We start from the raw sequence: 24,571 nt of genomic DNA, 5'->3' as shown, positions 1-24,571 counted from the left end.
GAAGCGGGCGGTCAGTTTGGAAAAGGGGCAGCACGTTTACTTTGTAGGTACTATGCGTTCAAAGTATGTAGTATATCTGGGATTGGGTATTTAGTTATGCAGTATGAGAAGGGAATATTGGATTAGATTGAGTGTATTCAAAGGGGTCTCTTCTTTAGTATGAAATAAAATGGCATATATGGCCTTAATTGGGGACATTGGAACAACACTGGAATTTAAATAAATATAACTATATAAGAAAGAATCAACCTACAACAGTACATAGAGTATACAGAATAATCTGTAATACCTACATAGGTAGTCTCAGAACTATGCTAAATATCTAAAGCTAAGGCCTCGGCTTTACGCAGTACAGTTACCCGAGTTGCCTTTATCTTCCCCACCATTTAAACCATCTTTCTTCAACAAATCTCAACTTTATATTTCATATTCTTCATATCTGCTCAACCATAATGACTGATCCATTACAATCCCTGGACGATTCAGGCAGGCCCATACCTGCCGCCGTCTCCCAGCATGTCTACGCAATTGCCGGCATCTCAGTCACGGTCTTTGGATTGGAAGAGCTCTGCAAAGAGGCCTCAGAGGTCGCATGTCTCTGGCTTCTTCACCCAAGACTAGCCACTCAGAAGCGCATGATGAATATTGCCAACTCCGCCATCGGCGACTGGAACAACAGAACTCAGGACACACCCTCAGCCAAGGGCCTAATTGCTGTCTCGTTCGACCAACGAAACCATGGCTCCCGGATGGTTGACCCTCTTGCCAATGAGACTTGGAGAAAGGGGAATCCACGGCATGCCCAGGATATGTTCTCCATCTTCCGTAAGTGAATCGTAAAAATAAGATATACATGTGATATTTTAACTGTGGCTAGAGGGCACTGCAAGAGATACATCGCTGCTCATGGACTACCTTCCCTCCTATACATTTCCCAACGGAGAGCATGAGATCACTGAGAACCTGGTTCTGGGAGTCTCACTAGGCGGGCACGCAGCATGGAGCTGTCTATTGCACGAGCCTCGAGTCAGCACCGGGGTTATCATCATCGGCTGTCCAGATTATATCAATTTGATGGCAGACCGCGCACGACTGTCGAAATTGCCATCATGGACTAAGAGTGACCCGCCTGGGGCTGAGGTCCTTGGCTCAGAAGCTCTGCCGACTTCTTTCCTAAAGACAGTCAACCGATATGATCCTGCCGGTATGATGCTTCAGCATGTGGATTGCGGGCCATCGACTAGTCCTTTGCGCGAAGGCCCGTTGCCTCAGCCCTCAGAAAGTGAGCAGGAGGTGCTCCGACCGTTGCTGGTTCGTGCCTTGGGTGGCAAACGAATTTTGAACATATCTGGCGGCAAGGACAAGCTTGTTCCCTATCATCGCGGGGAGCTGTTCCTCAATTGGTTCAAACAGACTGTCTCGTCTGATGGGTGGTTTGGTGATGGTGCAGTGTCCTTTGAAGATATCATTGACCAGACGGCGGGCCACGAAGTCACTGCCAAGATGGTCGATGAGGCTGTTCGGTTTATCAGCGAGACACTGGCCTCTGGTCCCGATAGAGAGTCAAAGATCTGAGCACTGGGGCATGGTGGTAAATGTGTCGATGTCTACAATATATGTATATAGAATGGAATTAGATGTGATGTGATAAGATCTAGTTCTACAATCATAATCAGATAGATTGATAGACCCTAAATCTACAAAGATGACCGTAGCTTTTAACAGCGAGCCTGCCAAGTAACTTTGGGAAGCTTTTCATGCTCCAACCAAGGTAGCATTGGGTATACTACGTGAGAATGTCTGAATGATTCAAACCGAATAATCTGCCCTCCAGGAGTCATGACAATGGACACGCATGGACCACAAACATTTGAAAAAAAATCCTCCTTATGGTATTTGTGTAATACACCGATGAAATCGTAAGGGCATTCGGAGGCCATATGCTATGCTGATTGCATACAAAAAAAACCCTTTTTATTTTCGACCGCCCGAACCGAAACCAAGTCGGTTCGGGCAGATCTCACTTTGAGTTCCGATCGTCCTCCATGCTGGCGAACGAACACAGCTAGGGCTTCAAATTGCCCCTATTCACCCGCCCTTCTCCAGAACCTCTCGACGAATCAACGCTTATGCGACGAGCTCAACAACACCACCGGCGGCCTTGATCTTCTCCTCGGCGTCACGGCTGACGTAGCGGGCACGCACGACGACGGGGATCTGGGGGAGACGGCCCTTTCCAAGAACCTTGGAGTAGCCGAGGGGCAGGAGGTCGATGACGGGGGCGACATCGGTCTTCTGGCCGCTCAGGTAGGCATCACGCTGCTCAGCGGGAACGAGGGACCAGAGCTGTAAAAAAAAAAAAAAAGTCGCAGTCAGTGATAATTGTCCTTCTCCATGAAATTCTGCAAATCGTTCATATTCTTGTCGATTGGCCTCCCGCCTCTTTTCATGTCGATATTTGTATACCCTTCATATCCAGACAAGTCCACAATTTCTTCTTCATATTGAATCGACTCGCAAGATGTAGATGGAACGTACCTTATCGACGTTGATAGTGGGCTTCCAGAATTGCTGGTTGGTCTTGTGGAAGTAACGCATACCAACCTTACCGAAGTAACCAGGGTGGAACTTGTCAATGTTGGTGCGGTGATGGTGCTGACCACCGGCCATACCACGACCACCGGGGGACTTGCGGTGCTTGCCGACACGACCGTAACCGGCAGACACATGGCCGCGGCTGTAGGAGAATGACAGGTTAGTGATATGTTGGTGTGATATTGCGACGGGCTATGACGAATTTGGCTCTTCTGGTCGCGATCGACGAGAAAAGAATTCGATTCAGACGGCACAGGAAAGGGTGTCGACTCACTGCTTCCGGGTGTTCGAGAAACGGGTAGGCATCTTGTCGGCGGGGGTGTTTCGACAAGACCGTTGATGTTTGGCGTTGAAGGGATCGTTCCGTCTACAGGATGTTGAAATCCAGGCTTAGAGTGTGCGCTAACAGATTCGCTTGTCCCGTGATCATGGAACCCTAGCCCTGGCTTTGTCATAACTTATGTCATGTATGGTTTACACCGCCCTTTCTCATTCTGCCGTTATTTTACAATGTAGAGCTTTGGTATTCCATACGTCCATCTACAAAGTACGCATACCAAAGGTCCAATGAGTACGGATTTCATGTAAAACCATGATGTTGTATCATTTGTATTGTTTTTATTCTGTTGACTATCCTGATATCTCCTTTTTTTCGGCGAAGAATTTTGAAAGTTTTTGCACAGTCATCTGAGCCGCCCGCGTGGGAGGTGCTGTGACCAAGCTACCTCTAATCCAACCAGGCAGTTTTTGCTGGATCCGCGGCGAGTCATACCGGCGATCGATCATAATGATAGCGGCATAGTCATTCACGTGTCTGATGGCTCGACCGATACACTGATTCACTGCCCGCATGCACGAATTCTCGTAAAAGTCCCTGCCCGCTGCCTTGCCTGCTGCTTTCCTTTCCGGCTCAGACCCAGAAGCTTGTTTGTAGGTCTTCTCCTCGAGGTACTGGATTTTGGCCTGCCAAACAGCACTGCGGATGTTGGGAAATGGCATGCCGACGATAAAGACGCCGCGCCCTAGCTTGTCGGAGAAATTAATGCCTTCTGACAGCTTGCCGCCCACGATAGACAGAAGCAAGGCTCCTGATCCTGATTCAACGGCCTTGCTATACTCTCGTAGCAAATCGTCTGTCGTTGTCACTGCTTCACGAGATTCGTAGAGAATCTTCTTCGTCCGTTCCAGTAGACTGAGAGTGCTTTGACCGTTCCCGTTGGGGATGGGCTTTTTCCAGACACTCAGAACTTGACCGAGATAGTCATAACTGGGGAAGAACGTGACGACACCGTCTGGGATGACCTGACAGAGGGTTGCTATCGTACGCCCAAGGTCGGTGATCTAGTTGATATGTAAATAACAAAAATTTCCTACAGACTAAGTACATACCATTTTTTCGGAACTTCGCGCCTCATGTGTAAAATCAAATTCGTTTCCTATCAGCCCTTGAGCCAAGGACTGCGCCAGCAAGTTGGATTTTGGAATGACGTGACCATAGCTGAATGTCTCTAGTCGTTCTGGGGGCAGATACGAAAACAAATGATTCACATAATCTGACATCTGTTGCAAGAATTAGAGAGCTACAATGTTAGAAGATGAGTTCTACTTACAGGAGACATAGTACCTCCAGCTAGAATGACGGCCCTGGCATCTTCAGCAATTTCACGAAAGTGATTTGTAGGGTCAAGAAGCATGTATTTCAACAAAACATCGTCTTGGCTTTTCTGAAAGAAGAGCCTTCCCTCTTCCGAAGGATTCATAAGAGGAAGAAGAAAGCTTTGAATATGAAACAAAACCGGCATTGTTGTCTTATCTTTGGGTCGACCAGCTTGTGGCTGTTGCGAGGATTCAAGATAGCCATCAACTTTCCGGGCCAGCTTGCTCTCTTGCAGATATTTAGAGAGCTTATACGGGTTGATCTGGTCAACTCCCTTTCCAGCCATGAGATCTGCCGTTTGCACTGAGCCTTCCAATTGTCCTTTCTGCCGAGAGATTGATTTCGCATGCTCCGCAATGGAGCTTACCAACCGGATGACTTGCGCAACATAGTTCCTATTCTTTCCCTTTAATCTGTTCTTGAACTTGCGGGCGTATGTTGTCAGCTGCCCGATGGCAGTTTGGAGTTGACTTAGTGAGATTGTCACTGAATGAATGCCAGCTATTGCATCCATGAGATTGTGGGCTTCATCGATGATGACAATATGACCTTTGACGGACAGATTGAGGGCCTCACGAGCTGATCGTTGTAGCAACAAGGGATATGGAAGTGTGACGATCTAGGATTAGGTTAGAGTCGACATTACACCTATCCTTGGGTGAAACTGACCTCGCTGTGTTTGATAACTGGACGAGATGCATAGTAGGGACATATTCCGAGCTTTTCCCCAACCTGGACAATGTCTTCAATGTCCTTTACTGTCGCTAAAGTATGGTCCCTAAATTCAAGAGCCAAAGCTCTGTCTTCTTTGGAGGGAATAAAGGAGCACTTCTTGTCTGCTGCTGCACCCGCTTGCTGTAAGTCCAAACACTTCTCGTTAATTGCGGTGTTGTTCCCCAAGGCCCGGACTTTAGGGTTGATGCACAGGTTCTTTCTGGACCCTAGCGAGAGATGTTTCACACGCTCTTCCAGTTTAAAGAGGTCATCTTTGCTCTCTGGGCCGAGATCGCTAGGTATACTAGATGGAAAGGTGACTCGTCGCAATTCACCGGCAAACTGGCTTAGTTGTGAGTGTGTTCTCGAGCAAAAAAATATCTTGATCTCATCATCTCCGTCATCCTCTTCGTCTTTCTTTTGTGTGGAGTATTTCCCTTGAAACCGTTCTAGCAAGGCTAAAGTGCTTGCAGACAAGCTGTCGGAATCCCTAGAGTTATTCTGCATTTTCTGGTTGTCTGTGTCACTATCATAGTCATCGAGAACAAATCGATCCTCATCGTTGACAAGTTCGAGTGTTGGTTCGTCAAGTCGCTATTTTCTAGTTGGTACAACGGGCCTTTCATCAAGCAGAGAATATATACGTACCTGCTTTTTACGGGGTCGGTCTGAGATGTACTGGACTTGTTTCAAATGTTCCTCTTCCTGTCGAATCTTGGCCAGTCGGGCCTCAAATTCTTGTCTCCTTTCGGTAATCGCACGCCTGGATTTCCGTTTGGCATGTTCTATCATCCACTCGGGCTCATCATCATCATCGTCTAGAAGGTCAGACAGCTGATACATATATAGCTCATATGTTTCACAATGAGACCCACATGTTGCATCGACGGTTTCCTGGAAGGCCTTTCGCTTGTGATCTCGAAGCCAGGTCAAAGAACCACAGATTAAGCTTAGAGATTTTCCAGTACCTGTATAATATGTTAGTAAAATTAAAATAATATTTTGAAAAGAACACATTTACCAGTAGGGGATTCAAATACGGCGATCTTGCTATCTTCTAGACAGGTATACAAGGCCTGCATAAATTGTAATTGAATATCATATGGCGTATATGGATGGTGGAAATCCATAGTGGAGGTAGATCCAGTAAGAAAGGAGAATAAGGAAGAAAGATAAAAATAAAATAGAGTACCCGAAAAAAGAGGCAGAAAAACATTTTGAAAAGGGGAAATAATTTGCGGGTTTTTGCAATTTCAATTACAATTACGGAGTACGGAGTACAAACATCACATATGTACCAGTGACATTTTTAAAATATGGTTGTTCTATATAACTTTATGTATTTTGTATATTTCATATGTATGTATGTACTTATTATATGTATTATGATTGATATGATATGTATTAGGTTGTCTCACATCTACAAAGTACATAGTATGAGGCTGAGTCGATATATACTACACCATAATATGATTTTCCATGTACTCTGTACTCCGTACAATACAACATATACATATGTAGCTTAAAAGGTCGGCTCTATTAACTATACTCCATACTCCGTATATATTTACTGTTTCAACCTTTATTTCGAACTATTACTATTAATACCCATTTATTCAAACCGTTTGACCTGGCGGGGGTGGGGGGTCTGTTGTTCTTTTTTTTTTTAAAAAAAAAAACATCTCCTCTTTTCATTTCCCCACCTCTTTCTTGACATTATTTGACCTATTGGCACATTGACTATTGACAAACTAGGGGATTATTATAATTTCCCTACAAAATCACAATGAACAGACCACCACAGGGTGGTCAGCAACACCTAGGTGCAACATGGTATCCAGGGGGTCAAGATGACTTTTACATGCCAGAGGTCATATCCCCGTCTCCTCAAAGGTATGATTTGAACATCTACGAAATTCTATGAAATCTTGCGAAATCTTGCGAAATTTCTAATGCCGAAACCACGAGTGCTAATTTACCCTAGAGTGATGCCGGAAGTGCCCGAGAACATGCAAGATAATATTGCTGAGATGGAATACCACGCTCATGATCCCCGCCGCGGGCAACAACAACCGCAATACCAACGCGCCCAGACCTATCCCGAGCGCACTTCCTCCGCCGCCCGAAGTCCACCACAACACAGTCAAGTTCACGATCCCAGTTCCTACGCGCAATCTGCAACTTATGATAGCATGGATCACCCAAACTTTTCACCTTTCCCGGTCTTGCGAAACCCACCACCTAACGTCCCCCCCACCGATGAACAGAGAGAAGCGAACCTAGAGCGCGCGAGGATGGCCGTGCTGTCCACCACAGACCCGGAGATGCAACTCGCATGGGCCTTGGACGCCCTCGCCTTTGTCGAGGTCGCTGCACAGAACGATGTCCGACTCTGTTTAACCCAACCCCCGCGCCCGCAGACCCCGCAGGTGGAGCGGCAGCTGAGGGTCGACGCAATGAACATCGTCGGCTTTCTCGCCGAGCAGCGCCACCCCAAAGCGGAATTCATTAAGGGCATGTGGCTCGAGTTTGGCAAATTTGGCTGCCCCGTGGATCGCAAGGAGGCATTCCGATCATACTCCCGAGCCGCTGAGAAGGGATATGCGCGTGCCGAATACCGGATCGGAATGCAATTTGAGAGCTCAGGTGAACCGGAGAAGGCGATCAAACATTACCAGCGGGGTGTTGCGCGAGCGGATTCTGCCTCGTACTATGTGGGTTATCAGATAGACGGTGCAAAAAAGTGGAGACACTAACATACTTGCAGCGCCTGGGAATGATGATTCTTTTAGGTCAGCATGGACAGCTCCAGGATTTTAACACTGGGTTAGAATACATCCGGCTGGCGGCGCAGTCATGCGACCAGAATGCACCGCAAGGTGCATACGTGAGTTCTATAAAAATTTACCTTTGAAACTATTCTAATGGAGAATAGGTATACGGCATGCTCTTGGCTCGAGAGCTCCCTCAAGTGAGCGTCCCTGAAAGCTTCCTACCCCTTGATTTGAACCTGGCACGTGTCAATATCGAAAAGGCGGCATATCACGGGTTTGCCAAGGCCCAGGTCAAGATGGGTGCTGCATATGAACTCTGTCAATTGAGCTGTGATTTCAACCCTGCGCTGTCTCTGCACTACAATGCACTGGCAGCTCGCCAGGGCGAGCCCGAAGCTGAGATGGCGATCAGCAAATGGTTCCTGTGTGGACATGAAGGTATTTTTGAGAAGAACGACGAGCTGGCATTTACATATGCCCAGCGCGCGGCTCAGAGTGGCCTTCCGACAGCCGAATTCGCTCTGGGTTACTTCTATGAGGTTGGTATCTTTGTGCCGGTGAATATTAAGGAAGCCCGCTCCTGGTACGCTAAGGCCGCTGCTAGTGGCAACAAGGATGCGTCTGGTCGGATTGAAAGTATCTCGCGCTCAAAGACTCTATCCAGAAAGGACCACGAGAAGGTCGCAATATCACGCATCAAGTCGACGCGATATACCGCTCACCAGCGAGGTAATTCACTAGAATCAACCCCGGAGAACATCCAAATGCCAGATCCTTCGAGGATGACCTTGTCTGACGGCCCACCATCTGGGGCTCCTTACCCCGATCGTCCTCACTCTACTCGTCCTCGGCCCCAACAGGGTTATCAACTGTCAGACACTCGCCCAAGCTCTGCTTTCGGTGTCAATCCTAACCTTCGATCTAATGCACCGTCGGGATATGGTGGTCCACCGCCCCAGGGCCTCGGAAACCGCACTCCGTCTTATGGACCTGGTGGATCCATGAACTACCGCCAGCCTGGTCCTGGAACCCCTCTCAGCGCTCCTACGGGGCCTGTGAGCCCGCAGGCTGGTAACATGATAAGTCCTGGCGGGACTCCTCGCCTCGATATTGGCTATTCTGCCCCAATGCCGCCTCCAGCTGGGCGACGCCAACCACCTCGACTCGACTCGGCCCCGGATCGCAAGCCTATGAGACCTCCTGTTTCTGGCCACCCTGGGATGCCCTCATCCGGTGTGGCATCTCCTCGCCCCCCTGGTCCACCTGGCTCGCCGTCGTTCCCTCCACGTATGGAGTCCCGGCAACAATCTCACGGTTCGGGTTCCTCTACGCCTCAGCCGGCGCCCTCGGTCGCGTCGTCGAGTTCACCTGCGCCGCAGCAGAAACCAGCGCCAGCGCCAGCCAAGCCGCCAAGCAAGGGACCCAAGACCTTTGAAGAGATGGGTGTTCCTAGTGCGAATAAAGACAGTGATTGCGTATGTAGACCCTACTTTTGGCCATTGAACTCGAACCAAAGCTGACTTCTGCAGATTGTGATGTGATACCCCGGCCCCTGTTCCCTTTTTTATCCAAGCACTTTTGGCTATCTCCGTTCAACTTTACGCATTTTCTCTACTTTCTATAATCTCGGGGCTTCAAAAGTTTTCGCCGTCCGAGAGGCGAATAGTCTCAATGGGTCTCCTCCTTGTTTCCATATAACTTGCATTTGTACCCATTTCATTTCTGCCATGAGCAGTTTTTTTTAACCCCCTGGACATACCATTATTTTGTAAGTTTGTGCATGAATTAGATATAAGGAGTAGTTATGAAATCATTGTTTTCATTCTTGAAAGGTCAAAACTCTTCCAATTGTACGTAGTGCTGTCACTTCTTCCACGTGAGGTTCACGAGTGCGAACTTCTTTTACTCAGTGCCACTCAGTGCAACATCTTCCCAATAATTACACCATGGCTCCGCGTAAGCCCAAGAGTGATGCATCTGCCGGAGATGATTGTGAGATATTCTCTTGATCAAATCCTCAAGGCTGACTTACTGACCTTGATCATGCGCAAAGATGCTTCAATGATCCGGGAATACCTTCGTGAGCGCCCGGACAATCTGAACCTTAGCTTTGTTTGCCCATCGACTTACTTAACGAATCTGCAGGTCAACAAAAGTATGTTGGCTCTTTTTCTATACTAGAAATCGAACTTGAACTGGTGGCTAACAGCACCGGTGCTGGGCACAGTCGTCCATATTCGGTTCTCTCTCTCTTCATGGCAACCATAGGGACAAACAATTGACCAAGTATTATCTAGGCCATTGATATTTCTGCAAACCTTCACAACAAAGTGACCAAAAGTGAGACTGGTTTTGTGAGCCTGTCTATGCTTTCCTAATGTATGGGTTTCTAGCGCAAGCCGCAACGGTTCTCCGGGATTTGCATGAGAAGAAAGAGATTGAAGGAAGAGTTTCTGGTAAGTTAGGTATACTTGAAGATAGAGACACAGAAAACCAAATGACGTACAGGCAAACAGACAGTCTATCATGCTCTACAAGATCCCTCGGATAGTACAGCCCCAGAGGCAGCCGTAGCTATCAAGCTTGACATTGAACGTATCGAGGATGAGATTTCAACCCTGAAGGCAAATGAAAAGAAGGCCCGAGCAGCGTTAACAGCCCTGCATGCGAAGCCCCGGATATCTGATCTCCGGTGGGACATAAGCCGTCTTGAGAGCGAGGAATCGGCGATCCACGTTCGCTTGGCAAGTCACCACGAGGGCGACACCGTTCAGATATCATCGGTAGAAAGAGAGAAGCTGGAAAAAGAATGGAAACGTTGGCAACGGCATGTCAATGTGCGCCGTCGGATCTGTCATGATCTCTGGGAACAATGCTCTCAGGTACTCCCGGAGGACATGACTGCGGCAGAGTTGTGGGTGAGTTTTGAGAGTGACGAGTGAAATAGCCCGCAGGTGATCCAATCGTTAATCCTTTGGAATTCTGACAAACAAATGTTATCAGGAATCTTTGGGGCTTGAAGGAACGCTCCAATAAGAAGTCATCATGGAGTGGTGATCCCTCCCCACTCGGGTCACATCATTTGACACCGACGATGTACACATTATTATTGACTACGAGAGAGCTATAGAGGGTCTCTAGAGGCTTTAGGGCTGTGTGCTCTATTTCCGATGGATATCTGATTCGCCGGTATGCAAGAGCAGCTCGAGTATGGAATGAAGGCAACGGGGGAGGTGAACTGTAATCAGATGGACATTGTCATGAGGAAAAAAAGGCTGTGATGCGATTGTATAAGATAATGGTATTATATCGTTGACTTTAATATTATTCTAACGCAATTCTACATTCTACAACTTCGCTTCTTCACAACTTTCTCGAAGTGTGCTGTCAACCCTTGTATCGACTCATTGATCTTCCTTCCCCCCCCCCCCCCCCCCCCCCCGCCCGCCGAGCCTCTATCTCTCTTTCCCCTCTCCAATCTCCAACCCCTCCTCCCACTTCTCCATGCAGGTATCTTCTCGTCCTCCGTCATCTCGTCGAGCCAGTCATTCAGAGATGAGAGGTCGTGCGCCTCTTCCGGTTGCTTCTGGGGCGGCCCCCCAGAATGGACATTCTCGCAATCCATCGGGACTTGACGTGGCCCGCAGCCCGCCAAATCAGAGCAATAAGAGTAAGTATTGCCTTGATTAATTCATACCCATTATTGCAGCAGCTGCCCATAATACTAGCATGCGAGCTAATCCTATGCAATCTTCTATGTAGACACTAAACATGTTCCGTGCAAATTCTTCCGCCAGGGTGCCTGTCAGGCAGGCCCCGCTTGTCCTTTTTTACACTCCACCGATGCCGGAATTGACTACGCTCCTTGCAAGTATTTTGCAAAGGTATGAAATTGGCACTGTTTCGGAGTTCTCCCTTCGTTGCGCGTTTTCCGAGGCTGTCGGAAGTTAACGGGGCAATGGTTTTAGGGAAACTGCAAGTTCGGCGCAAAATGCGCACTGGCGCATATTCTACCAGATGGTCGGCGAGTCAATCGGCCAACTGGGAACCTGGGAATAGGAAGCGGCCACCTCAATCTGGGCGGCCGGGTGAATCCGCAGGCCTATGTCAACCAGGACTCCGCCTTGACCAACTCGGTTCTCTCCCAACAGCGCATGAACGGCCATGAGCAGCCTCGATATGCCCCGCAGCTGGGCCCGCAGGAGGATTATGGATCCCTGCATGGGCAGCAACAGCCGTCGTATGATGGAATCCCCACAATCGATACGGGTCTGGCCTCCGATGCCGGCTCCAAGTATGGATCTCCAGCTGAAGATGTCCGATATCCCATGTCGCCTAATAACAACCACCTTAGCGCTCTTGATGCAGGCCTCCCGGCTTCATTCGACAGTCAAGGTATCTCTCATGCTGCCCGTTACGGCCCGGTGGCTGCTTCCATGCCCTCGCAATTTGGATTGGAATCACCGCCAGCCCAGAGACCGGGACAAGCAGATGTATTCCGGAACCTGCGCGACATTGGCTACGGTACCAGCTTGCGCAAGCCTTCATCAAACATCGGATCCTCTCCTCCTGCTCCTGAAGATATTGTTGGCACCCGATTCATGCACTCGTCGCGCCCCGTTAAGCCACGCATGCTTTCCGCTAGTGTTCCTCGTCACGCGGCCCTTGAGGATTGGGATGAGAACTTCCCTATGGAGGAGGATTACCTACCAGTCAACCTGCACGATGATGTTCTGACCCCACAGGAAAAGCTGCGCCGGCTCTCCCGAACCGATAACGACCTGAGCTCCAGCCACCGCGACATCAGTGGCCTTGGCATGACCAGCACCAGCTTCTCCAAGACTGGTTCTCCCCTGGCATCGAGCCCATCTCGGTTTGGTGCATTGTTTGCAAAGCAGCGCCAGCGCAAGGAAGAGGAATCACATGGCTCTTCCTCTTTCCACATCGGCTCTCCTCTCCGTGAATCATCGCTGAACCCAATCACCAGTCCTAGCTTGGGACCCATTGGCAGTAGCCGAGCATCCCACGAAGGGCCATCGTTCCTCTCGAGTCCTGGACGTCAATCCTCAATGTCGATGATTTCTGAACAGCTCGGCGGGATGGGCCTTCACCCTGGCTCTGCTCGCCAGTCGTCCGCCGGTCATAGCGGCCGCCTTGACCGAATTATTTCCTCTCCTGTCAGCACAAGCAAGATCGAAGAGGAAGAGCAGAGTGACCTGGTCTTCGACATGGAGGAAGAGGTCGGCAATAAGCAGACCAGTGCCTCATGGAATGAGAACAAAGAAAGTTCCTCCTAAACTGCTCCTCTTTGTTACAATCAATTTCATCACGATACGTCAAGTCCAATTCCAACATTGGGAAATGTTCATATTCACCAAAAAAAAAACACAAAAGGATATTGGAGTTCAATTGGGCAACATACATGAAAGAGACAAAACAAAAAGATGATCCAAGACAATACATCCCTTTCTTTCTCTCTCCAAGTGCGATATCTGATTCGGCAAAAACAGAAGGTGACTGAAAAAAAAAACAAAGGAAAAAAAAAAAAAGGCTTCACAGCCCTCTCATCATAGACTGGCCTTTAGCATCATCTGCCTTGTTTTATTCCTTCATTTGGGATCATCTAGACCAGTCATATGTGTTTCTCATTGCTGGGCTTTCAGAGAACTTCTCTGAACAGCCATCCACTGTATTAATCTCTGCTTTCCCTCTGTTTTTATTCGTTTCTATTTCTGGATATCGCAGTGTACCTGGGTTGACATATCCCAACTTTCCCCCCCTTCATATTTGCTTTTGTTTCATGATTTCACGACCACTGCGATCTCTGGTGTTTCTGAGGTGCTTCTTGTCTACTTCTCCCTTGTTCTTTGTCCCCTACTGTCGGATTATGTGATCCTGGTTCTCAGGACTGCAGATATGTAAAAATTGGAGATGTGTCAATAAACAATTCCTTGATACTTTTGTAATCATTCAGTAGATCCATGGATAGTCATCCAGTGGATATATTGAGTAGTTAGTTATATAGTTCTCTTATGACAACACTTTGATATTCAAAGTTGCCGAGGGTTAATGACAGCTAGATTCGGGTGGCAACTGTACCAGACAAAGCCTAGTTACATATCCTTCTTATTAACATATGCGATTTACAAGTATATGAAAGACAAAAATTAGAATCATTCCATGTTCTACCTAACCATACATATCCCTAAACTAAAATAAGACGCCTCGAAGATTACACCTTTTGGAATTGAACCATGAAACCACGCCAGTATGTTCCCCTTCTTCTAACTAAGCCTCATCCAGGTACAAAGCAGTACCCTTCAAATTGACCAAACCCTCCCTCGTAGACTGAGACTGAATATGCTCCGTCTGTTCCATAGCCTGGCGATCCGCCAAAGAACCACGCTCCCGTGTTTTATCAAGATCCATAGCATCATCATCCTGAGTCAGATGAACAGATCCATAGAGCTCATCCGTACCCGTAATGATGCGCTGCACTAACGTCTCAAACGCCTTACCGGTAAGTGCCTCAGCACGGCCTGTAAGCTTGGTCTCCGCCTCAGCGCGCTGGCGCTTCGCAGCTTTCTCACGTTCCGTTTGCTCATCTGCTAGCTTGCGTTTCCTCTCTTCTACTTTCTTCTGGTGCTCCTCCTTGGTAGCGAGATATTTGAGGGAATGACCGAGCTTCTGCGTAGAGGGCGGGATGAAGTCCACCGGCGGCGCGGAGAAGAAGAGCACGCGGCCGTGGTCGTCGCAGTGGAATTGCTCACGGATGTCTTCTGGAATAGCAGCGTTGGCTGCGTCGCTCAGGTGGAAGACTTCCACAGGCCGCGGTGCGTTGGGGTTATACACGGCTGGCGGGGCTTGCATGCGGTTTTGGGGGTAGCTGTTGTAGGGAGATGGCTGGGGCACTGAGTATGGCTGGGTCGCTGGTGAGGCCTGGTATGCGCCTGCCTGAGTTTGTGGCGTGGCGAGGTTGCTTGCGCGGCGTTGGAGGGATGCTGTAAAGGCTTGGGACGGGGTCATTTGGTGGAAGCCTGGTGGGCGGATAGGGGCGGGAGTGGTGTGTATGATGATTGGGGGTGCTGGGGAACGTGTTTGGAGTGCAGCAGTACCTGGGCTCATAGCTGATCTAGGGAGTGCTTGGCTCAGTGATTGACGAGGTGCTACAGACTGGGGTAAGGAAGGAGGAGGCGGGGATGGTGTTGGCTCGGGTGGTGGAGATTCCTAATGTTGTCAGCTTACCAGAGTCTTTTCTCATGTCATAGAAAAAAGGACTTACATTCTCATCTCGTGGACGGCGGTGAACAGCGCCGGCAACAGGGGGTGCATTGTCAGTTCCCCAGGTCGGCCGAGGAAGATCATCGGTCTCTTTGGAATCCTCTTTCAGAAGATGCTTGATCGGACTAGGGATTTTCTTGATCTTGCGCGGCACATCAAAAAGATCCATTTCGTAGTCTTTCTCTCGAACTTCATCGGGCAGACAGCTGGCCCATGTCTTGATTTTGTTTAACTTGTGTTTCTCCTCATTGTAGCGAGCCTCGCACACGTAGATTTCCTTATCCGGTGCGAGATCCCTTGGACGACCACGGCTGTAGCGGGTGAAGAACATAACGAAGCAGCGATCGACAATCTCATCAATCCGGTGGTCTCGGTATTGCCCAGTCTTCACAACCTCATTGGGGTAGAAGTGTTTCTCAAAGTGATGCACTGTCTGCTCAGGACGGTAATACCAACACGCGTTTATCCATTTTTCTCCATCGGAATCCTGCCAGGTTCGGTATATCTGCGCAACGATGGGCTTGGTCACATCGTTTTGATTTTGGATATGAACCCAGTCGCCAACCTTCCACAGTTCACCGCGGTGGAGGATACCATCAGGGAGTGGGAAGCGTCCATCTTCCATCAGGAACTCGCTATCAGGCTTCTTCTTTTCTTGCTCAGCCAACTTCCGTGACTCGGTTTGTAGATCAACCGCATCCTTGAAGATCTGACTGTCGGACTGGTTGTAAGCCTTGGCATTTTCGAACATGAGATCAAGATCGCGCATGAAATGATCGACGGAGTTGTACTTCTTGCGCTTGGACTTGCGCTTGATAATATCTATGGCGATGGGTTCCTTCGTCTCCATGTAGTAGTCTGGATAAGCGGCTTTGTCAGGGAGACGTTCAAAGTGTGTGATCTTCAGGTGGCCACCAGCGCCTTTGAATTTCCGAATTCCCTTTAGAATTGTCTTGATGCGGATTTCCATAGGTGTGTCCACACGGGGAGGACGGCCTCGTTTCTTACGCAGGTCGGGTTCGTGTTTTTGAGTCAATCCACGCTTGAAGCCAGGCTTAGGACCAGGCTTCTTCCTTCGTCGGCCATCATCCTCAGAGTCGTCGTCCTCGTCTTCTTCTTCCTCCTCTTCTTCCTCGTCATCATCGGGCAGCGGATCGGCCTCTGGGATCTCTCCAAGATCGGGCAGTTCTGCCTCATCAGCGGGGATCGCGCCCTGGGCGGCCAACTTTCTGAACTCGGCGGCGAAAACTTCCTATCAATTGTCAGATGAATTCTTAAGGTGGCGGAATTTACTTGAACATACCCTGATAACCAGTGCATCTTCGTAGGCCTGTGATTTAGGTCTATTGTATGTTTGTGCATTGTGCGGGATCTAGATTGTTAGCTAGTTGCAAAACCTGGAGGGGCGCAATCACTCACCAAGGCGCAATCGCGGACAAATTCAGAAAAGTGCTTATATTCCCGTTTGTTAATGCGCGCTTTCAAAATACTTAGGGCCATCGGCTCCTTGATGATATCGTAGTAGTCGGGAACATAGCGCTTGTTGACACTGCGATGGAATAATCGCGACGGGTCATGACCACTGCGCAAGATAATAATCAGCCATGGATCAGTGCATATCTCAGGGTCAATCGCACTCCTCTTCCCGATAGTCATAAATTGCCATGACCACATCCATCATCAGTTTCCAAGTTTCGCGGGTGATCGCACCGTCATTCTCGATGGAGTTAACGGGTTGTTCACGTGGGGGTTGCGATAGCTCTTTCTCGGACTCCATGTCGTTGGCGACAAGCGCGTTTCCACGCAACGGTAAATTTGGCAGTCGCTGAGATCAAAGAAATCCAAGTAAGTAAGCCAGCATTCAGGTAAGACAGTTGGGAAGCCTTTGAGAGGTCGGAGAATGTTTTACAAGCGCGTGAAGCTATTGCTGACTCAGCGACCATTTTACGTTACGTTACAGTAATTTCATGACGATAGCCTCACATTAATTCATGTTCATGAAAAGTGTCAACTGGTGTATTTCAAAGGACTCAATCGTGTTACTTCTACTCCATATTTGCATCTCTTCTATGGGTATCTATGATTCATGGCTGTCTACTGTGGCTGGGGTTGGAATTGTCACCAAGGCAACGTACATTCAATATACCTACAAAGTATGATAGCTCTTCAAGGCTATGATTGCTATGATTGGCTTAGTACCTGGGTAGTATGTATCACCCCGTTTGCAGTAGTCTTTGCGACTTTAATGCCTTGGATCTGAAGGAATGGAGAACTGATTCTTATATGTATTCTACCTCTTCTCACTTCCCAAAAAAAGGGGAGTCTTGTACCATTTGGCTTGCATCGCAGCCTCAGGTATACCCAGTATATACCCCACATGGCAAGTCGTCATATCTTCCTATCAGTGGAACTTCCAACGTTCTTAAGATCGCCCACCTCATAATTCCCAAACCTCTCTCTCTGCCTCTTTCGGACTTTATCACATATAATGAGAATCAGAGTCCGTGGGCCTTTGGGTCAGTCGACTGTTACCCTGGACGACTCCGCAACCATCAAAGATCTCCAAATCCAAATTGCGGAGAAGACTGGCCTTGCTACCTTTAACGTCAAATATGGATACCCCCTCAAACCACTCAAGCTTGACAGCTTCCAACCAGATCAAGGGATCCTAGAAGCTGGGATAAATTTGAATGGAGAGTCACTCATCATCGCACAGAAAGAGGGTGCCACCCGGGGCGTGAGCGACGATGCACCAACAACCCGAACAGCGCCGTCGCAACCATTACAACCATCAATGTCGCAAACGCCACAAGAAAACAACGCCAAAGACCCGCCAGAAATCGCGTCCCCAGAACATGCTGGGACGTTTGTTCTCCGGGTAATGCCCGACGACAACTCGTGCCTCTTCCGAGCAGTGGGCGCTGCAGTCATGGACAATATGGATACGATGGTTGAGCTACGATCAATCATCGCAGGAGCTATTCAATCGAATCCAACAGAATATACAGCAGCAATTTTGGGCAAAAACCCCGACGAATACTGTACCTGGATCCAGAACGAGGACTCGTGGGGTGGCGCCATCGAACTCAAGATTCTCAGTGAATACTTCAATATCGAGATATGCTCCATCGATGTACAAACTCTGAATATGTTCCAGTTTAATGAGGGAGCACCGACACGGTGTATTGTGGTGTACTCAGGGATTCACTACGATGTCCTCGCGCTATCCCCCTCTCGCCCGCCCTATACTCGTGCCAACCCACTGGCGCACAACGATGTAAAGATCTTTGAGGCGTTTGATCCGGTTGTTTTGCAAAAGGCTAAAGAATTGTGCCGGGTGCTACAAGACAAGCACTATTACACGGACACTTCTGGGTTTACTGTTCTCTGCAACGTCTGCGGAGGCACATTCACTGGAGAGAGAGGTGCTGCGAAGCATGCTGCGGAGACCGGGCATTACGATTTTGGAGAGGCGAGCTAGCATTACATATAGCATAGATAAGCATAATTCGGGATTGTCTGAAGTCATATGAAGGCTGTTTCATTGTCATAAATAAAGTAGTATGCTGTATGGCATAAAACCGATCTCACATATCGTACAAATAATCTTGGGTCTCATAGCATGGAAACCTCATCTGCATCCTCCTCCTCCTCCTCCTCCTCCTCCTCCTCCTCTCCCGATTCTGCGCTTTCTTCTGGATTGCCTCCCCATTCCACATCATGGTGCACGGGATCCGTAAAGAATTCATGCTGCAAAGCATCCGCGGCACTGAGGCGCTTAGACGGGTCCAATTCCATCAATCCAGACAAGAGGCGTGTTGCTTGCTGCTCACTTTCTGTCAAATCTTCCACACAGCTGGACCATTTCACTAGTTTCTCCCAGCTGTAGCCTTTCTCGCCGATGGTTGGGATATTTGTTTCAAAAATCTGACCATGCATGGCTGCGGCGGTCTTCATGCGTTTAGTACCAAAGATGCTCGACATTTCGATCATCGCATCGATATCATCGGCAGAGTTGAAGAAGGGGAACCGACGTCCCAACAAAGTTAAAAGAATGACACCCACTGACCACATGTCAATCTTTGTGGTCTGTGATGTGCATTTAAAGAGAACTTCCGGAGCTCGGAAGCCTCGAGTTCCAGCGCGGTTTGCTCGTCGTGATGGTCGGGAATCATTCTTGGGGTATCCAGCTGACAATCCTGTGGATGGGGGATTCTTGGAGTAGTAGCTTGAAAGGATCCGGCTTCGCCTGACATAGTTTTGATGAGTACATAGACATGGGCTGGTATATTCCGAACCTTGGCGCTATTGTGACAGTCAGTAAGCGCATCAACATATGGCAGCCACAAATCATACCTCTGCAAGCCCAAAGTCAACCAGGACACCTTCTTTCAGGTCTGGATTGTAGAGGAAGTTACTAAAAGGCGTTAGCATAATCCATGTCACCGGGAATGACACGCTTACGTCGGCTTGATATCACGGTGAAGGATATCATGGTCATGTACCGAGTTCAAGGCGGTCATGAGAGATCGTAGATAATGCCGCATGTCTGCAACCATGAATGTGCGATATTGAACGCGAAAGTCGGTATGAGGAAAATAGGGCAATACAGCAACCACTTGGTCCTGGTATCGGAAAGCAGTGATCAGCGGGCAGACAGACCCGCATCCTCGGAGATCATGCAGCAGTTCTAGCTCATTCTGAATCCGTAGCGGGCTGCTTGTGACATAGATCTTCTTCAACGCGACGAATTTCGCTTTTTTCCGTCCGGTTGGCTCGCCTTCAACTCGCCGTCGTTTGGTTGGAGGCTCCACATAGGTCTCTTGGGCTGGTGTTGAGACATCCCAGTCGTTTTGGTGTGCATCATAATGAAGGTCCTCAGCTTTGTAGACCGTGGAGAATGTACCTATGAGGGTCAACAATGAAGCCCGCCAATAACGACAGAACCAGCCATACCTTCTCCGATCCTATTCACCAGACGAAACCGATCTGAGATTCCCGGGAATGTGTCTTCGAGCTTTCTCATATCATCCCTGACTGATTCGTCTACCTCTTCTTCATAGTCACTCTCATGGGCCATATCACTTTGTGAGACAGGTTCATCATCATGTCTTAACAAGTATTTGTGTTTCGATTGTGGCTCATGGAAGGAGCTGCTGCGCTTTAGCTCAAACACGCCCGGGGCAGCGCGGAGGGACATAGTGGCACGGAAGGCAATGAGAATTCTATGATTTGGACCTGCTGAGTAGCGAAATGGAAACGAAAAGTCATAAGATCATGTCGCGTGTACAAAGTAGGTCAAGGTGAAGAAGAATATCGCAATCAAAATATGTCAACAATTACCACACGCGGTGACAATCATGACAATACAATTGCCTGGCAAATCAATCAATACAAGGCGGTATGAGAGGGGTTTGCAACATTAGCGGTAAAAAAATGACTGGGTGCTTACATAAGATGGACCAAAAATGGCAAAAACCAAACAAATGGAGCTTATCAACAAATCAGTTTTCCTCCCCGCTTTCACCTCTTTTTCTCCTTCAACGCCCGCTATAATGGAGGACAGAATACAATTCAACATAAATGAATCACTCAAGTATTATTTGAGTGATCCTGCTTCGATCCCGACTCCTGATGCGGACCCGGAACTGCTAGATTGCGAATCGGATCCTGATCAACTTTCACCAGCGCTGATTGACAGCATCTTGAACCCGATTGTGGATGCCGTGGCAGAGAACCCCGAAGCATTAACACGAGCATCATTATTTGACTCCCTACAATTTTTGCTAAAGTGCGCACCGGTCCCTTCCCAACTTGCCCATGGAGGCTGGCGCCCGCCTGGACTCGAATCTGACGATCCTTTTCACTCTTGCAGATACGCGACCCTTCTTCCCGCAAAGTACTTGAGCAAACTTTTGGATTTGGTTGTCTCTGGTCTATCTGTCGAGGCAGACATCATCCATGGAGACCTTGAATCCGACGAGCAGGATGCCATTCAACACCACAAGCAGCTTCTGGAGATGTATGGGTTCCTTCTCCAGTGGGCTTTGTCTGCTGTAGAGGTCAAGGCTGCAGAGAAACCAACCGAAGCAGCACCCGTGCGACGAGGAGGACCCAAATCCAAGAAATTCGCCAATAATGGCCAATGGGATTGGACACCCCAGATCCAAATGTCTATGGAGACTATGTGCAAGGTGATGAAGCTTAAGCTAGGACGCATTTTTTTGACTACTTCAGATCGTGATACTTTTATTACCCTATTCACGCGCACAATCTACCTGGTCCTTGAGAGCGAGCAGCGGGTGAAGAGTATGGCCATTCGCATGCATGCTTTCAAGGTTCTTTGCATCGCAGTTAAGCATCATGGCCAGGCCTTCGGTAGGTGTCCTGATGCATATTTCGGTTGAGCGATGGCTGACTTGTAGTATAGGAGCTCAAACTTCGATTGTGCAGAGCTTGACTTACTTTGAGCATCTCTCTGAACCCATGGCCGAATTTCTCCATATTCTGGCAGAACAATACGACTATCCACAGCTTTCTGACGAGATCCTGAAGTGAGATTATATCAGTCAACTGGCCGGACGGATAATTGCTAATTTTATATGTAGGGAGCTCGGAAACAAAGAGTTTAATTCTAATGATACGAGAGGCCCCAAGTCTGTATCGACCTTTATTATTAAATTGTCCGAGCTTGCACCCAGATTGATCATCAAGCAAATGACCCTTCTGGCCAAACAGCTAGATAGCGACGTGTGTGACACTTTCCATTTTCCTGAGGCTCCACTGACAAGTTCAGGCATATACTCTCCGCTGTGCAGTGATCGAAGTCTGCGGAAATCTCATTTCCGACCTCAGCCGACAGGAAGAGCGCAGTGATAACTATAAGACCCAGATCAACGCCTTTTTTGACGTACTAGAAGAAAGATTCCTTGATATCAACCCTTACTGCCGCTGTCGTGCGATCCAGGTGTTCATGCGAATCTGCGATCTGGAGCAGAAGTTCCCAAAGAGACGACAGGCTGCAGCAGAACTCGCCGCCAGGAGCCTGGAGGATAAGAGCAGCAATGTGCGACGCAACGCAATCAAACTGTTATCTAAGCTCGTTTCCACACATCCTTTCAGTGTGATGCATGGTGGGCTCCTCTCATACAAGGAGTGGGCAGATAGACTGGATGTGGTTGACGCCGAGTTGAATTCCCTGCGTCCTCCTGAAACGCCCGGCTTCGGGGCAGGCGACATGACTCAAGTTGACCCCGAATTGTTGGATGATGCCACACAAATCCCGGATGATTCTCCATCGAAAGCGCCCCGGATGAGCGATGAAGAGAAGGCTGCTGCTGTGCAGAAAGCCGCAGAACAGGCGGCCACCTCTGAATTGATGACACGCCTCCAACTGACGCGGAAGTACTACAACGAGGCCATCCGGTTCATTGAAGTGCTTCACTCTGGATCCACCATCGTCACGCAGTTGCTCTCATCCCGAAACAAGAGTGAGGTTATTGAAGCCATGGATTTCTTTGTTGTTCTCGATGCGTACAAAATTGAGACTGCGCGCAGTGGGATTCGCCGTATGCTGCGCCTGATCTGGACCAAGGGCAACAGCGACGAAGGAAAGGGCGTCCAGACACATTTGATTGATTGTTACAAGGGCCTGTTCTTCGACGCACCTGGCTCTTTCACACCCAACGATGCTGCAAACTACATCGCCCGTAACATGATCAGTTTGACGTTTGGTGCAACTCCTGCGGAACTGACTTGTCTCGAACAGTTGCTCAGCACGATGATGAAGGCTGGAAACGTATCCGAGGCAGTCATCGCCAAGCTATGGCAAGTTTACAGTATCCAGAAGAAGGACATCTCACGGACGCAGCGCAGAGGTTCAATCATTGTCCTCGGAATGCTTGCCCTAGCAGATCCAGAGGTTGTGGTGAAAGAGATTGAAGCTATGCTACGCATCGGTCTGGGTGGCTTTGGAAGAGCTGACCTTGTGCTCGCTAAATACACTTGTATTGCTTTGCGTCGCATGATTCCGGGACGTCAAGCCAAATCAAATGAGGTTGTTGGCATTCCCAAACTCGCCAGCGACCATTCTGTTTTAGTCAAGCTGGTGACCATGCTTGAGATTGAGACGTCCAGCAAGGAATGGTATGGAGTGGCAGAGCACGCGCTCAACGCCATTTACACTTTGTCCAAGCATCCTGACGTTCTCTGCTCTGATATCCTTCGACGAAAGACTAGATTCGTCTTTGCGCCACATATTCAACAACGCCCAACTTCCTCCCATGCCTCTGTCAACGGAGAGGAGGAGCAGCAACCATCTGGGACTGCGTCCACCGAGGACCAGGAACCCAAGCCCAAGCCAGCATCTGCTGCACTCTCGCAGCTGCTGTATGTCGTTGGTCACGTTGCAATCAAGCAGATCGTGCATTTGGAGCTGTGTGAACTCGACTTCAAACGCCGCAAAGTCGAACAAGAGAAGAACAAGGCGGCCGCTGCCCCCCAAAAAGAAGACAATGCGGAAGAAGACGAACTTGATCTCATTGGCGGAACAACAGAAGACGACTTCCAGGACGCCATGGCCCATATCCGAGAACGTGAGCTACTGTATGGAGAGAAATCCCTCTTGGCTAAATTTGGCCCGCTTGTAGTGGAAATTTTGGCCAACAACAACTCCTACCCGGATCGTGACCTGCAGGCTTCTGCGACCCTTTGCCTTGCCAAACTCATGTGCGTGTCTGCAGAGTACTGTGAGAAGAACCTGCCACTCCTCATCACTATCATGGAGCGGTCCGAAGATCCTATCGTCCGTAGCAATGCTGTCATTGCGCTGGGAGACATGGCTGTTTGCTTCAACCACCTCATCGATGAGAACACTGATTTCCTCTACCGTCGTTTAAATGATGAGGATGACTCCGTCAAGCGCACCTGTCTTATGACCCTTACCTTCCTCATCTTGGCTGGTCAAGTCAAGGTCAAGGGACAACTGGGCGAGATGGCGAAATGCTTGGAGGACGACGACAAGAAGATCGCGGATATGGCTCGCATGTTCTTCACGGAGCTGTCGACCAAGGACAATGCCGTATACAACCACTTTGTTGACATGTTCAGTCTGTTGAGTGCAGAGCACAACCTGGATGAGGCGTCTCTCCGCCGTATCATCAAGTTCTTGATTGGGTTTGTCGAGAAGGTGTGTTTTTTCCCTCCCTTTTTAATTTGTAATGATCTATGCTAATGTTGGCCCAGGAAAAACACGCTCGCCAGCTGGCCGACAAGCTGGCCGCTCGACTTCCTCGTTGCGAAACAGAACGACAGTGGAACGATGTTGCATATGCCCTGGCTCTTCTGCCACATAAGAACGAGGAGATTACCAAGACCGTCAGTACAGGGTTCAAGGTCGTCAGTGCCACAGCCTGAGACTGATTTGAGATGGATTACGTGTTGATGTACTTAATGATTGGAGTCTGGCGGCGTTATGTCTTTGGATAAAAGATTGTAATTCTTTTTATGAATAGGATTAATCGTTCTATTGAACCTGATATGGACTTCACCC

General features: G+C 48.7%; 9 protein-coding genes across 9 annotated transcripts; 5 read left to right on the top strand and 4 right to left on the bottom strand.

Annotated features, from left to right (window-relative positions):
* Window positions 1-452: 452 nt before the first annotated feature.
* N7479_001017 (uncharacterized protein) lies at window positions 453-1,575 on the top strand (the record flags this gene model as incomplete). Its single annotated transcript, XM_057248715.1, has 2 exons — window positions 453-825; window positions 878-1,575. The coding sequence occupies 2 exons, from the start codon at window positions 453-455 to the stop codon at window positions 1,573-1,575; spliced, it is 1,071 nt and encodes a 356-aa protein (XP_057113147.1).
* Window positions 1,576-2,127: 552 nt separating this feature from the next.
* On the bottom strand, window positions 2,128-2,901 carry N7479_001016 (60S ribosomal protein uL15; the record flags this gene model as incomplete). The annotated part of the gene is made up of 3 exons (XM_057248714.1): window positions 2,128-2,346; window positions 2,539-2,737; window positions 2,870-2,901. 3 exons carry the CDS (start codon window positions 2,899-2,901, stop codon window positions 2,128-2,130), a joined length of 450 nt encoding a protein of 149 aa, XP_057113146.1.
* A 324-nt stretch (window positions 2,902-3,225) lies between these two features.
* Window positions 3,226-6,096, bottom strand: chl1 (DNA helicase; the record flags this gene model as incomplete). The annotated part of the gene is made up of 6 exons (XM_057248713.1): window positions 3,226-3,936; window positions 3,985-4,155; window positions 4,206-4,871; window positions 4,922-5,560; window positions 5,615-5,934; window positions 5,988-6,096. The coding sequence occupies 6 exons, from the start codon at window positions 6,094-6,096 to the stop codon at window positions 3,226-3,228; spliced, it is 2,616 nt and encodes an 871-aa protein (XP_057113145.1).
* Window positions 6,097-6,752: 656 nt separating this feature from the next.
* N7479_001014 (uncharacterized protein) lies at window positions 6,753-10,682 on the top strand (the record flags this gene model as incomplete). The annotated part of the gene is made up of 6 exons (XM_057248712.1): window positions 6,753-6,859; window positions 6,951-7,680; window positions 7,734-7,853; window positions 7,902-9,215; window positions 10,172-10,196; window positions 10,261-10,682. 6 exons carry the CDS (start codon window positions 6,753-6,755, stop codon window positions 10,680-10,682), a joined length of 2,718 nt encoding a protein of 905 aa, XP_057113144.1.
* Window positions 10,683-11,244: 562 nt separating this feature from the next.
* On the top strand, window positions 11,245-13,037 carry N7479_001013 (putative spindle poison sensitivity protein Scp3; the record flags this gene model as incomplete). Its single annotated transcript, XM_057248711.1, has 3 exons — window positions 11,245-11,410; window positions 11,503-11,624; window positions 11,709-13,037. 3 exons carry the CDS (start codon window positions 11,245-11,247, stop codon window positions 13,035-13,037), a joined length of 1,617 nt encoding a protein of 538 aa, XP_057113143.1.
* A 991-nt stretch (window positions 13,038-14,028) lies between these two features.
* On the bottom strand, window positions 14,029-16,841 carry N7479_001012 (putative RSC complex subunit (RSC1); the record flags this gene model as incomplete). The annotated part of the gene is made up of 5 exons (XM_057248710.1): window positions 16,659-16,841; window positions 16,441-16,603; window positions 16,325-16,393; window positions 15,023-16,273; window positions 14,029-14,967 (listed from the first exon to the last, which is right to left on the bottom strand). Exons 1-5 carry the CDS (start codon window positions 16,796-16,798, stop codon window positions 14,029-14,031), a joined length of 2,562 nt encoding a protein of 853 aa, XP_057113142.1. The 5' UTR covers window positions 16,799-16,841.
* Window positions 16,842-17,509: 668 nt separating this feature from the next.
* Window positions 17,510-18,502, top strand: N7479_001011 (ubiquitin-specific protease OTU1; the record flags this gene model as incomplete). The annotated part of the gene is made up of 1 exon (XM_057248709.1): window positions 17,510-18,502. The coding sequence occupies one exon, from the start codon at window positions 17,510-17,512 to the stop codon at window positions 18,500-18,502; it is 993 nt and encodes a 330-aa protein (XP_057113141.1).
* Window positions 18,503-18,636: 134 nt separating this feature from the next.
* N7479_001010 (serine/threonine protein kinase CDC7) lies at window positions 18,637-20,221 on the bottom strand (the record flags this gene model as incomplete). Its single annotated transcript, XM_057248708.1, has 4 exons — window positions 18,637-19,326; window positions 19,378-19,438; window positions 19,486-19,927; window positions 19,978-20,221. 4 exons carry the CDS (start codon window positions 20,219-20,221, stop codon window positions 18,637-18,639), a joined length of 1,437 nt encoding a protein of 478 aa, XP_057113140.1.
* A 286-nt stretch (window positions 20,222-20,507) lies between these two features.
* On the top strand, window positions 20,508-24,435 carry N7479_001009 (condensin subunit YCS4; the record flags this gene model as incomplete). Its single annotated transcript, XM_057248707.1, has 5 exons — window positions 20,508-21,399; window positions 21,452-21,575; window positions 21,630-21,771; window positions 21,818-24,208; window positions 24,265-24,435. The coding sequence occupies 5 exons, from the start codon at window positions 20,508-20,510 to the stop codon at window positions 24,433-24,435; spliced, it is 3,720 nt and encodes a 1,239-aa protein (XP_057113139.1).
* Window positions 24,436-24,571: the final 136 nt, after the last annotated feature.

This window comes from Penicillium vulpinum (assembly GCF_028829585.1).
Source record: "Penicillium vulpinum strain IBT 29486 chromosome Unknown utg000001l_segment0_segment0, whole genome shotgun sequence".
NCBI classification, from domain to species: Eukaryota; Fungi; Ascomycota; class Eurotiomycetes; order Eurotiales; family Aspergillaceae; genus Penicillium; species Penicillium vulpinum.
The sequence above is the reverse complement of the archived record's forward strand: the minus strand, read 5'-3'. Positions and strand labels throughout refer to the sequence as shown.